Here is a 10,704-nt window from a genome sequence, read left to right on the forward strand (position 1 = left end):
CTTGGCAAAGAGGAAAGCCACATACATGTTTGAAGCAAAAGAATGGCATTGTATTGTCTTTGTTTGAACTCACCATTTTCCTCCTGATGGCAGAAAAGCTTCTTTAAGGAGAAGGATTCAACTGGACTGGTCATGATAAAGACTGGGACTGGAGTCACAGTAGAGACCTGGAGCCTTCCACATTCCCTGTGCTCTGCGTAACTCAGATTTGCAGGGTTTTGGAGGGGAGACAGAGCCTCTGCACCCCCCGAGAGAAAAACACCATGGCAGTGATGCCATGGGAACGGATGGATGGTGTTTGTACCAGAGTTTCCACTCTGTCTCGCTGAGCTAATGCACGGTCTAGCCTCATTACTGTTAATTACAGACAAGGAAAAGACATTCATGAAACATGAACAAAAAAAAAAAGAAATTCTGTGGTTCTGCTCAGGCCCGGTAGGCTGCAGAGAAGAGGCCAGAAATAGCACATAAAAATATGAATTTGGGGTGAAATCATAAAGGCGTTTCTCCCTGGGCATGCAGGTCTTTAGCCAGCCTCCTCCTTGAACTATATTCCTTTGTAAATGGCAGTTGAGCTCTCTTGGGATCTGGCTGTGAATTCTTGTCTGGAACAGAGAAGCATGCACCACAAAGATGCCACTTGGCTAATGCACACATTTGAGATACCTAGAACTACCCTGGACGACCTGAGAGGGAGGGGAGCAGGTGGTCTCATGGAGAGGAGCTAAAGTCCAGACCAACCACTTTCTCTTTCCATACGGATGCTCCCAGAGGCTCTGTCCACTTTGCCTTATTACTGCACTCCTACTGCCCTCAAAGCTAAACTCCCTGGCTGAATTTTTCTCCTGCCCTTAAAACACACTCTGAGATGCCATAAAGGAGTCTGCTTGCAATGCAAGAGGGGAAGACCCCTGCAGGACATCAGCCTGCCTTATGGTCCCTCAGGTTATCTAAATGACCGTGGTAGAGATTTGTTAACTGGTTCTCAGCCTTCCTCAAAGCCTTAAAAATAATTCTTGAAACACAATTTAACCATTTCTAAATGTCTTTCCTCTTTGGGGAAGTGCAATATCTTGAATCGCTTCAGTTATTCTTTTGTAAATTGATAGAAGAGATCCATATTCCACTTGCAATCTTATGGGCTGGCTGGAGAGGGTGCAATCAGGAGGAGCTCAGGAATATTGTAAGGGAGCTTTAAAACCGATCAACAACTCTTAATAGAACATTGAAGCTGTGACTATGTCAGGGGTGGTGTTTTGTTTAGCTTTTTTCCTCCCCGTGTATAAAGTTTGAGGCTTCCCAGGTCACCTGGGAAGGTCCCATGGAAACAGACACTTATTTGTAAGGGGGAGAGGGAAACCAACCAACTGAACAAGCTGTAATTATTTAAAGATGTAAAAAAATATATATTATGAAGTAGTATTGCTACCAATCCACGTAACTTCTACACCTTTAGAACTAATGGAAATAAAACAATGCTAATAAAACCAGAAGGCTGCTGCTTGACTCTGACTACCCTCGTGGGCTTCTTGGAGAGGGCTGGGGGTAAATGATCATCTATGAAGTGCACCTGGAGAAGCAATGGTGCAATGGGTCCTGTCCTAGCAAGCTCATAATGATAGAATTACGGAGTAATTTAAATCAGAAGGGCCTGGATCAGGTTTTTCAGGGCCCTGTTCAGTCAAGTGTTGAATATCCCCAAGGATGGAAATCCTACAAACTCTCTGGGTTCCCGTTCCGGTGTTTGACTGCCCTCATGGTGGGAATGTTTTTCCAAGCAAACATTAGATTCTAATGAGAGGCAAAATCATTGGCAAATTAATTGCTCAGACCTGGGGACTCCCAAGCAATGAGTCACTGCAGGAGACCGGACGCTGTCTCCAAGCCCAGGAGTCACACAGAGCCACTTCTTGTAGGCAGGAGCTGGGACGGTCAACGCAGGATGACAAACACCAGAAGTGACAGACACGGAGCAATTCAAGGCCAGGCTGGATGAGGCTTTGAGCAACCTGATCCAGTGGAAGGTGTCCCTGCCCACGGCAGGGGGGTTGGAACTAGATGATCTTTAAGGTCCCTTCCAACCCAAACCATTCGATGATTCTATGATTTTAATACAAAGGGGGAAAACCACTCAATGTGTTTTCCATGCAGCAGGTAATCCCCCTAGCACAGCAGAGCGGGGAAAAGCTTCTCAGAGCACTTTAATACCATCGTGACTTATCTTTTTTGGTCTGCTCACTAACATGGTTTTGTGTAGCAGGCTGCTGTTCAGCCTAACTGCTTCCAGCTGAGCTCAGAGGCACCGCCCTTAAGCCAAAATCACGTTTCCAGCAAGGGCTGTGCTTCTGCAGAGGGCAGCGGTGGCTGAGCACAGCTCTCCTGCAAGCACCCAACCTTCCTCCGGGGGTGCCCAGCTTCCTTCCCAGTACAACCAGTCCCTGGATACCGGTGCAACTGGTGAGGTGAGTGTGGCCAGCGCTTGAAACCCTGCCCATTCCTCCCACACCAGCCAATCGGGGAGTTCCCCTGGTATTTGGGGGTGGAGGGTCCTGCTCCCCTGTAGAAGTGGGTGGGTGGAAGGGTTTTGGGTGTAGAAGGTGGTGTTGGGGGTGGGTAGGTTGGTTAGGGGGAGGGTAGAGGCGCTGTGGGAGGTGGCTGAGGGTGTTGGAAGGGGTACTGGGGGCAGAGGAAGGGCTCTGGAGCACAGAGGAGCAGAAGGGGGGCAATGAAGCAGGGGGGAAAGGCTGCGTGGTCTGCTCCCCAGATGCGTGCACAGGGTGAGCCTGGGAAGGGCAGTGGCTTGAGGGCTGGATGCAGGGATGTGGGGCTCAAGGGGTGTGTGCTATGGGTGCCCGCTCTGGGGCTCTGCGCAGTGCACGTGAAGGTGCTGGGCTGTTCCTCCTTCCCCAGCGCTCTGGTGTGGGCAGACTGCCTCCACTGCCTGGGGGAGATGGGGTGAGGGGGGGAACTCGGGGCTCAGTTGTTTTGGAGAGCTGCAAGTTGATGCTTGGATGAGTGCGAGAAGATAGCGAGCTCTGCGCTCCCTTAATTGCGTGTGGAGCGTCACGGCCGTGCCTTGAAATCCCTGCAGGAGCCTTGTGCAGGGGTGTGAAGCCATGGTGGGGCTTCCTCTGCGGCGGCGTGTGGGGCTGCAATCCCTGGGCGCAGGTGAGCTGGCAGTGTGGGCGTGCAGGTAAAGCTGGGTTGAGGCGGACAACAGCCCGGTCCTTGTTATGTCCCGGTGCGGGTGCTTGGCTTCTGTCTGAGCGCAAGGACTGGAAATGAGCGCATACATGGGGGAGGATTTCTCCTGGAGGCCTGGCTCCCTGCCCCAGATCTGTAGTGGTACCAGCTCAGGTGGCTTGTTGGGACAGGCTCTGGGGTGCAGTGGTCGTGCTCTTGGGGAGGTGGGTGTCATGCCCTGCGGGGGGCTGAGGCTTGTTATCCTCCTCTCCCTCCTTGGAGGGGGGAGCATTTGGAAGAGACATAAGTAGGTTTGGAGTGAAAAGGCAAAGCAGGGAGGTCCATGGAGAGAAGGAGGAGACCGGAGATGGCAGATGCTGGTTCTTCTGATGTCCTGGGGGAAAGGGCAGGCTCCCCTCTTGAAGAGGAGCATTACTCCACTGTCCAGAGTGGCTACAGCTGGGGCAGTGTGTGCATTAAAACCTTACCAAGTGCTCAGCACTTGCAGTCTCTCACAATGTTGTGAACTGAATCAGCAGTAATCAGAGCTGTGCAGCTCTGCAGGTGATGAGCTTCCTTGGGGTCTGAGCTCTGGGCTGTGTGAGCTGTCCTGGGGCTCATTCCGTGACATGAAGCCAGCGCCTGGATAGTCAGGAGGAAGTCCCAAAGGGCCTTGATCTGCAACTGGCTTTTGACTAAAGTCTGAACGCAATATGCAGCTTTTTTGGGTGAAACTGGAGCAGGCCTGTGAATAATTATCCCATGCCCTAGGACACACAGGAATAAAGCTCAGTCTTTTACTCCTGGTAAAGCTAGCTTGTATGACCAATTAATACCTTTAATTTCATGTCTTGGATCCAGGTAATGTTCCCTGACATGTTTTCCTCTTGAGCTCTTCTGAAAGGGATTGGGTTTGTGCTGCAGGCTTTTACAGCCATGCTGCCTTGCCTGCTCCTGTTGAGGGTACGTCCACACCTCGCTGCTGTTCACAGCCCCAGGGGGGTGGCTGCTGGCTTAAATGCCTCTTCTAGGCTAAAAGCTTCAGTGGACAAGGATGTCCCCCTGCTGTGGCAGGGGGTGGTTTGGAGGGCTGGGGTAGGAGCATGTGGCACAGAAGGCTTTGGTTTCACAGTCACTCTGAGCTGATGCAAGTGTGGGCTGCTGTACCTGAGCTAACCCAGACAGCGGGGAAGCTGAGATGCCAGCATGAGGTGGGAATGCCTCTTCTGGTGGGGGACCATGCACAAGATAGCTTGATGTGAAAATCAACAGCAATCTCGGGGCTGTGCCAGGTAGCTCAGAGCCTTGTACCGAGTGCTGTGGAGCTTGAAGCCGAGCCTCTGGTCGGTGCTGGTCTCTGGGATTAGTCTGCAGGGGCAATTGGCACTGCGGGATGAAAGCCAAACCACACTTTCCATGTCCTGGAGCCTGCTTTCTTGTACACCCAGGCAGAATTTCACAGAAGAACTGCAAGTGACGTGTGGCTGGGATTTCATGCCAGAAATAACCCCTTACCTACCGGTGTGACTTTCTGGAGGGAGTTACAGGATGCTGTAGGATGGTGCTGCTTCATCTGCCCCTCATTCAGAGTCTTCTGATCCCAGATGCTGCTAGTAGAGTGCATGAATGCTCCCTAACTGGTCCCGTGCCATTGCAGTCAGTGGGGCAAGCAGCTGGTAAAGCAAAGGGAGGGGATGAGCTAACTCCAGTGCCGATCAGGGAGCTTGCCTTGGTGGCTGTATCAGGAACAGGATGGCCTGCACTGGTTCTGGTTCGTTATTATCTATGTAAGGTCGCATTCCTCCTTTGTGCTGGGACATCGAGGCTGTGACTGAGGGAATGGTTGGAGTTAGGTGAGCTCTTGTTCCTGGTGAGGAGAGGGATGCTAAACAGTCTAATTTAAGGTCCTGTACAGAGAACCTGCGGTAGGAAAGGACTTCTGGAGATCCCCAGGCCAAATTCCTGCTTGTGGGGTGAAAACTACCATTACAGCAGGTTGCTCCGGGCCTTATTTGATTGAATTATGAATATCCCCAAAGATGGAAATTCCCCCACCTCCCTGGGCCTGAAAGAAACCGGTTTCTCTCCATGGACTTTGCCACAGGGACTTGAGGAGGAAAATGGGGGTGAGGAGATTGTGGTGAGCGCAGCCTCTGACTGGTTTTGTTTGTTTCTGAGTTGCAATTTTCCTTCAAGTCTAGGGCACCAAGTGTGAGAAGGACCTGCTATTCCCTCAACAGCTGCTGGAGATGCCGGAGGGCCCATCGGTGAGGAAGTTCCAGCTGCTGACCTCCCCTTTTGTGGGACAAGTGGTGGCCAAGGTGGGGGGAAGCAGCCGGAAGATCAATGTCAATGACCTGAATGCCCTGAGGCTCCAGGACTCCCAGGTGAGCTGTACTAAAGATGAACTTATTGATCCGTGACAAGTCTGAGGCAAACCACCGTTGTCCTGCATCTGGATCACAGAAGGTGCATAACCTGAGAACGACACGAAGCTTGTGTTTGAGGTGGACCCATTGGCTTTGTTTATAGCCACAAAACAGGCCAGGCATGTGGCCAGAGAGATGTGAATGCCCGTTTTGGAGTACCGCTCTGTGTTGCAAAGCTTGGGTCAAGGTTACTGTGAGGAGAGGCTGTTGCAGTGATGTGGTTGGACACGGAGATGCCCAGAATTATTTGCAGTTTTGAGCCAGTCATGTTAATGCACGCTGTCCTCCTCTCAAGGGATGAGGAGTTGGTGTTGGTGAGGGCTGTTTGTAGAAGATGAGAGTTGATTTCTTCCGTATGTGGATGTCAGAAGCAGCAGCCTTGTTTCCCTCAGCTGTGAACTTGCACAGTTGCTTCCCTTATACCAGAGGGCAGGGTTTCACCTGGCTAGGTTGAAATGTCTATGCTGTGGGCACTTGTGAGATAGTCACGCTGGGTCAGTCCTGCTGGGGGTTTCACTTGCTTGACCTCCTTCAGATGATGGTTTGGACCTGACTGACCAAATGCTAGTGCAGCTTCACCTCTGATTATATCATAGTCTCGGCTGAGGACACAAATGTGAGCGGCTCAACAGTCATTTGTGGCTAGCCTGTGGCTTCAGAGCCACCCTTGAGTCAGGTCACCCTAGCCTGAGACCCTTGAGGCCAGCACAAAGTGGGGAGGCAAACGAAAAGCAGTGACGACAGACTTCAAAACCCTGAGTGTCTGTCCTGGTATGTCTCTTTGGCCTGACAGGAGTCTCTGGGAGGGCTTCACGCTGGGGTGGCATCTGAACACCTGGTGCTTCATGTAGACAAAGAAGGGATGCCGAGAGGATGACTGCAGCTCTGGTGGGAATGGCTCAGATGCTAATGAATCCCGCGTTCAGGGTGGGGTGATGTGCCTTCTGTCTAAAAGACAGTTGCAAAAAATAGTCACTTGTATGGAAACAGCCACAGGTTATGTGGATCCTCAGTACATCCCACCTTTTTTCTCAGGTTCACGGGAAGAACTTGTACCTGGCATTTGTGGCAGCTGAAGGTCCCTTAGGACCAACTGCAGAAGAGACAGTGCTGCAAAGAGAGGCTGCTAGTGGGGCAAGTTCTCCTGCCCGGGGAGGGCAAGAACAGGTTCGTGCTCCACAGACGCGTCCCCAGGATGAGGAGCTGCGGGAACTTCAGCACTCAAGAGGTGAACCTCCAGATGCAGCAGAGGGTCCGGGCAACTGGCTGCGCTTCCACTTCGGCTTGTTTGGCAGCATTCGGGCAAATGAGTTCTCAAGAGCAAACAAAGCCAATAAGAGAGGGGACTGGAAAGACCCTACACCCAGGTATTTGATGGAGTCCTCGCAAACTCTGCTTTCTCCCTGCCTCTCATTCTGGAGAAGCACTCTTCTGTCTCAAACTAAATTTGTGTGGGAATGCTCTTACTCTTGTCTTTTTTTTTTTTCTCTGATAATTCTTAAGATAAGTAGGCATGAGGGATGGCATGAGTGGGTGTGGGGTGTGTTCAACCAGGGAATCAACAGTAGGACTGTTGTCTGGGTGTTCCTATGTTGTAGGTGTCTTGCAGGTCTTCCAACGGTGTCAGTTGGTCATGGTTTTCTTTGGACATACCTTATCTTAATACTGCATGTTCTTCTACCCTTAGTAAGAAATTGGGTTTTCTGCCCTTTGTTGCCTTCTTCCTCCCAGCCACATCCTCTCTAATGCTTCCCTTTTTCTGCTGTCTCTGTGTGCTTCAACTCCTTTGTTTTATGAAATCGGAGAATTAAGCGATTGCACTTGCAGGATGCATGTTGCCTGCCAGCCTGGGGATCGTAGTACCAGCTCGGTTAAGATTTTTATTCAGAGAGAGAACTTTTAGGATGCTAGACTGAATCATGCCCTGACAATGCCAGTTTCTCCCAATTACATGTTTTTAAAAAAGCCTTGGATAAATAGCATACATCTAGGGTAGCTGGAATCACTGGTTGGAGTGATGCTGTTAAAGGCAGCAGTGTGCTAAAAACACAGGCAACAGTCTGTGTCCTAAGTCCCACTGGAAGCGTACTGAACAAGGGAGGGTAAATACTGGAAGATGATGTGGACTCTGCTCTTGTGAGCTCTTTATCCTGAGTGGTTAATAATGTACAAGGTGGGTGTGTGGCCCCTGTGTATGCAGTGTACTTGGTAGGGACACACTCCCCGCTCCCCCATCCTGCAATCTTTTGAAGGATTGCTTTATTTCTACACAAATAGTTTCAGACATAGTCAGTTTTGTGTGCTACTTTGAGCATCAGTCTCCCTGACTGCGGGCACTACTGCTGGAGCCCTTGGTCGTCTGGCTTGCCTGCTGGGGAGAGCTCAGATGCTGATGCATCTCCCTGCCTGCTGCTGCCTCTCGGCTAGGGACCACAGGCCAGCAGAAAGAACAATTGTCCAAGCTGTGTGGGTTCACAACCAAGTTTCTTGGCTGAAATCATTAGAGAGGCTACCTTGCATTAAGATGGTGGACTGGCGTGTTGGAGTGCCTGCTGTGGCCCTGCGCACACAAGCATGCGTAGCGATAAGCTGCGGGGAAGGGATAGCTGGACTAGGGTACAGGCTCGGGGGACTGGTACTGGCTCTCATGAGAATGAGTAGGCATGTGCTTTCCGTGGGCTGACACCTCCCTGTGTGCTTCTCCATAAGCTTATGTCATGTACAGGCTCTTTTCTCACCTTCTAGTGGTTTATCACTCCATTGCAAAGCTGCTGTCTTTCTGCTCTTTCCTTTCTGTGCAAGTGTCTTCAGCCAGAGCAGAATATAACAGATGGTTCAGGGATGTTTCTGGCAAGAGACTTCAACTTCTCTGCTTCTCCCAGGCTGGTTCTGCACTTTGAGAGTGGAGGCTTCCTTGTTTTCTACAACTGCCGAATGCACTGGTGCTCATCTCCAAGGGCTGATCCTGCTTCCGACATCCTGTCTGTGGAGTTCCACCACGGCCGGGCGCTGGATGCCCTCCGCGCACCTGATCCTGTCTGCTACACTCTCTTAGACCAAAGATATTTTTCAGGACTGGGTGAGTTCCAGGGCATAGTGGCAGAGCAAGAAGTGGAGGAAGGTGGGTGGGATGCCTACAGATCCAGAGCTGAACCTTTTACTCCTTAGCCTTATGGCTTCTGGTTGATCCAGCTGAGGGTACATGGCCATCTTGCTGAGGACAAGGCTTGCAGTCTTTAGCCACAGGCTTTAGATGGTTGAGTGCACCGCATGAGCACAGTGAACTGTCTTCATGTGTGTGATTAGGGATTGGCTTGTACTTGTGGAAGAAAGGAAGGTCTGCTTCAGGGGTAGTGGGCAGAGACTATCTTCCAGTCCAATCCCAGCTGTAAGTCTACTTGGGAACGGCATTGCTAGCTGTGATCCTTGAGGCAGAAGTCACAGTGATTGGAGCCGTTGGTCTGCATCGTCTTGATAAGAAATATCCTTATTGTCTCCTTATTTCTGACCCTTTCCAGGGAACATCATTAAGAATGAGATCTTGTACCTGGCCAAGATACATCCGTTAACACAAGGCTCTGTCTTGGCTCTCTCGGATCTGGAGCGTCTGCTTGACTGTGCCATTCAGTTCAGCTCTGCCTGGCTGCACAGCAAGCTGCGTGGCAAAGGGCTGCACCCTCAGATCTACCAGAAGGAGCAGTGTCCCCTCGGGCACGCCGTGATGAAGGGAACCCTTGGACCCTCAGGTGGCTTTAAGAGACTTACATGGTGGTGTCCTCAGTGCCAGCCTGCAGTGCTGTCAGGGGATGGGGATCCTTCCCCAGCCACCGAGTGACCTGGCTTTCTGTGTCCCTCCTTTTCTGGAGGGTGTCTGGGTGGTCTCTGAACCATGCTCTCGGTTGTCCTGAGAAGGGCTTCGTGGTTTCTTGAGGCTGTTGAGTTTGCTCCTTAGGGACAGTGAGTTGGCGGAGTTAAGTGCTTAGTGGAGGTTACAGGAGTCACTGAAGTACTGCGTGCCTCTGGATGCCAAAAGGGAAGTGGGCGTAAATGTCTGTTTTTTCATCACAGTGACACAAGAGTGTAAATAGTTTGACCAGTTCTGAGGTGTCTTGGTCCCCCTGTTCAGACTACGGCGAATGGAAAGCGTACGGTGTTGAGCAGGTGATTACTGTGGTCTGAAGTGACCCTGTCCCTTGACCCTGGTGCGGGTGCAATGGCTCATGGTGGAGTTAGCAGAAAGGAGTGTATCCCTCTGCCTAAACAGCTTGATTAATTCACCATTAGATAATCTTGCCTTTGCTTGTAGCTGAATACCCGCACGCTGGGCTGCGATTAGGTGTGGTTAAAAGTTGAGTGGCTGTTTCCCCCTGTCAGCTCTTACAGAACGGCTGCCTCCTTCCGAGGGGTGAAAATAAACCTCAGCAGTGCTTGGTGGAGCTTCCGTCTGCCTGCCTGTCATGGTGTCCACCCCCATAGGTTTCAGTTTTGTGGCAAAGTGCCAATTCCAGATCTCAGTGTTTAAAAACAAAAACAATTTCAAAAATACTATGTTTGTGACAGGGATTGCATAAAACTCATGATCTGCAAGGTAACTTGAAAGCAGAAAGGTTTGGAAATAGAGGTGGCATGGTCCTTCCTTTGTTGAGCTGTGTGTCTCTAAGCGGTAGGCAGAAGCTGTTGCTGTCCTCTCTCCCTCGATCTGGGTTTACTTTAACAATAGATTGTTGACTTTGAGTGGAAAAATAAAAACTGGAGTTAAAACTGGTCATGTTCAGCTTAAGTTGAGTGTGTCTTTTCTGATAGTTTCTTGGTTAAAGACTGAGGCGTGGAGGGAAACTCCAGCGTTTGGTGCTGCCCTTTAGAGGGGGTGGTACCAGCAGCTTTCCTCGGCTGTAAGGGTGGCTCAGCAGGAGAACTCTTTTCATAGAATCATTTGGGTGGGAAGGGACCTCTAAAGGTCATCTAGTCCAACCCCCCTGCCGTGGGCAGGGACATCTGCAACTGGAGCAGGTTGCTCGCAGCCCCGTCCAACCTGACCTTTTCATGGGAGCTGGATCTAAAGGCGGATTGCGAATCAACTGGGAATGCTGGA

The 10,704-nt window shown here is 50.9% G+C and overlaps 1 protein-coding gene across 1 annotated transcript; it reads left to right on the forward strand.

Moving 5' to 3' along the window:
- The first annotated feature begins 2,428 nt into the window (after positions 1-2,428).
- On the forward strand, positions 2,429-9,447 carry NEIL2 (nei like DNA glycosylase 2). Its single transcript, XM_076335399.1, has 5 exons — positions 2,429-2,462; positions 5,385-5,570; positions 6,648-6,979; positions 8,495-8,691; positions 9,131-9,447. The coding sequence occupies exons 2-5, from the start codon at positions 5,433-5,435 to the stop codon at positions 9,445-9,447; spliced, it is 984 nt and encodes a 327-aa protein (XP_076191514.1). The 5' UTR covers positions 2,429-2,462; positions 5,385-5,432.
- Positions 9,448-10,704: the final 1,257 nt, after the last annotated feature.

The sequence above is a fragment of the Aptenodytes patagonicus genome, chromosome 3 (genome assembly GCF_965638725.1).
Source record: "Aptenodytes patagonicus chromosome 3, bAptPat1.pri.cur, whole genome shotgun sequence".
Taxonomy (NCBI): domain Eukaryota; kingdom Metazoa; phylum Chordata; class Aves; order Sphenisciformes; family Spheniscidae; genus Aptenodytes; species Aptenodytes patagonicus.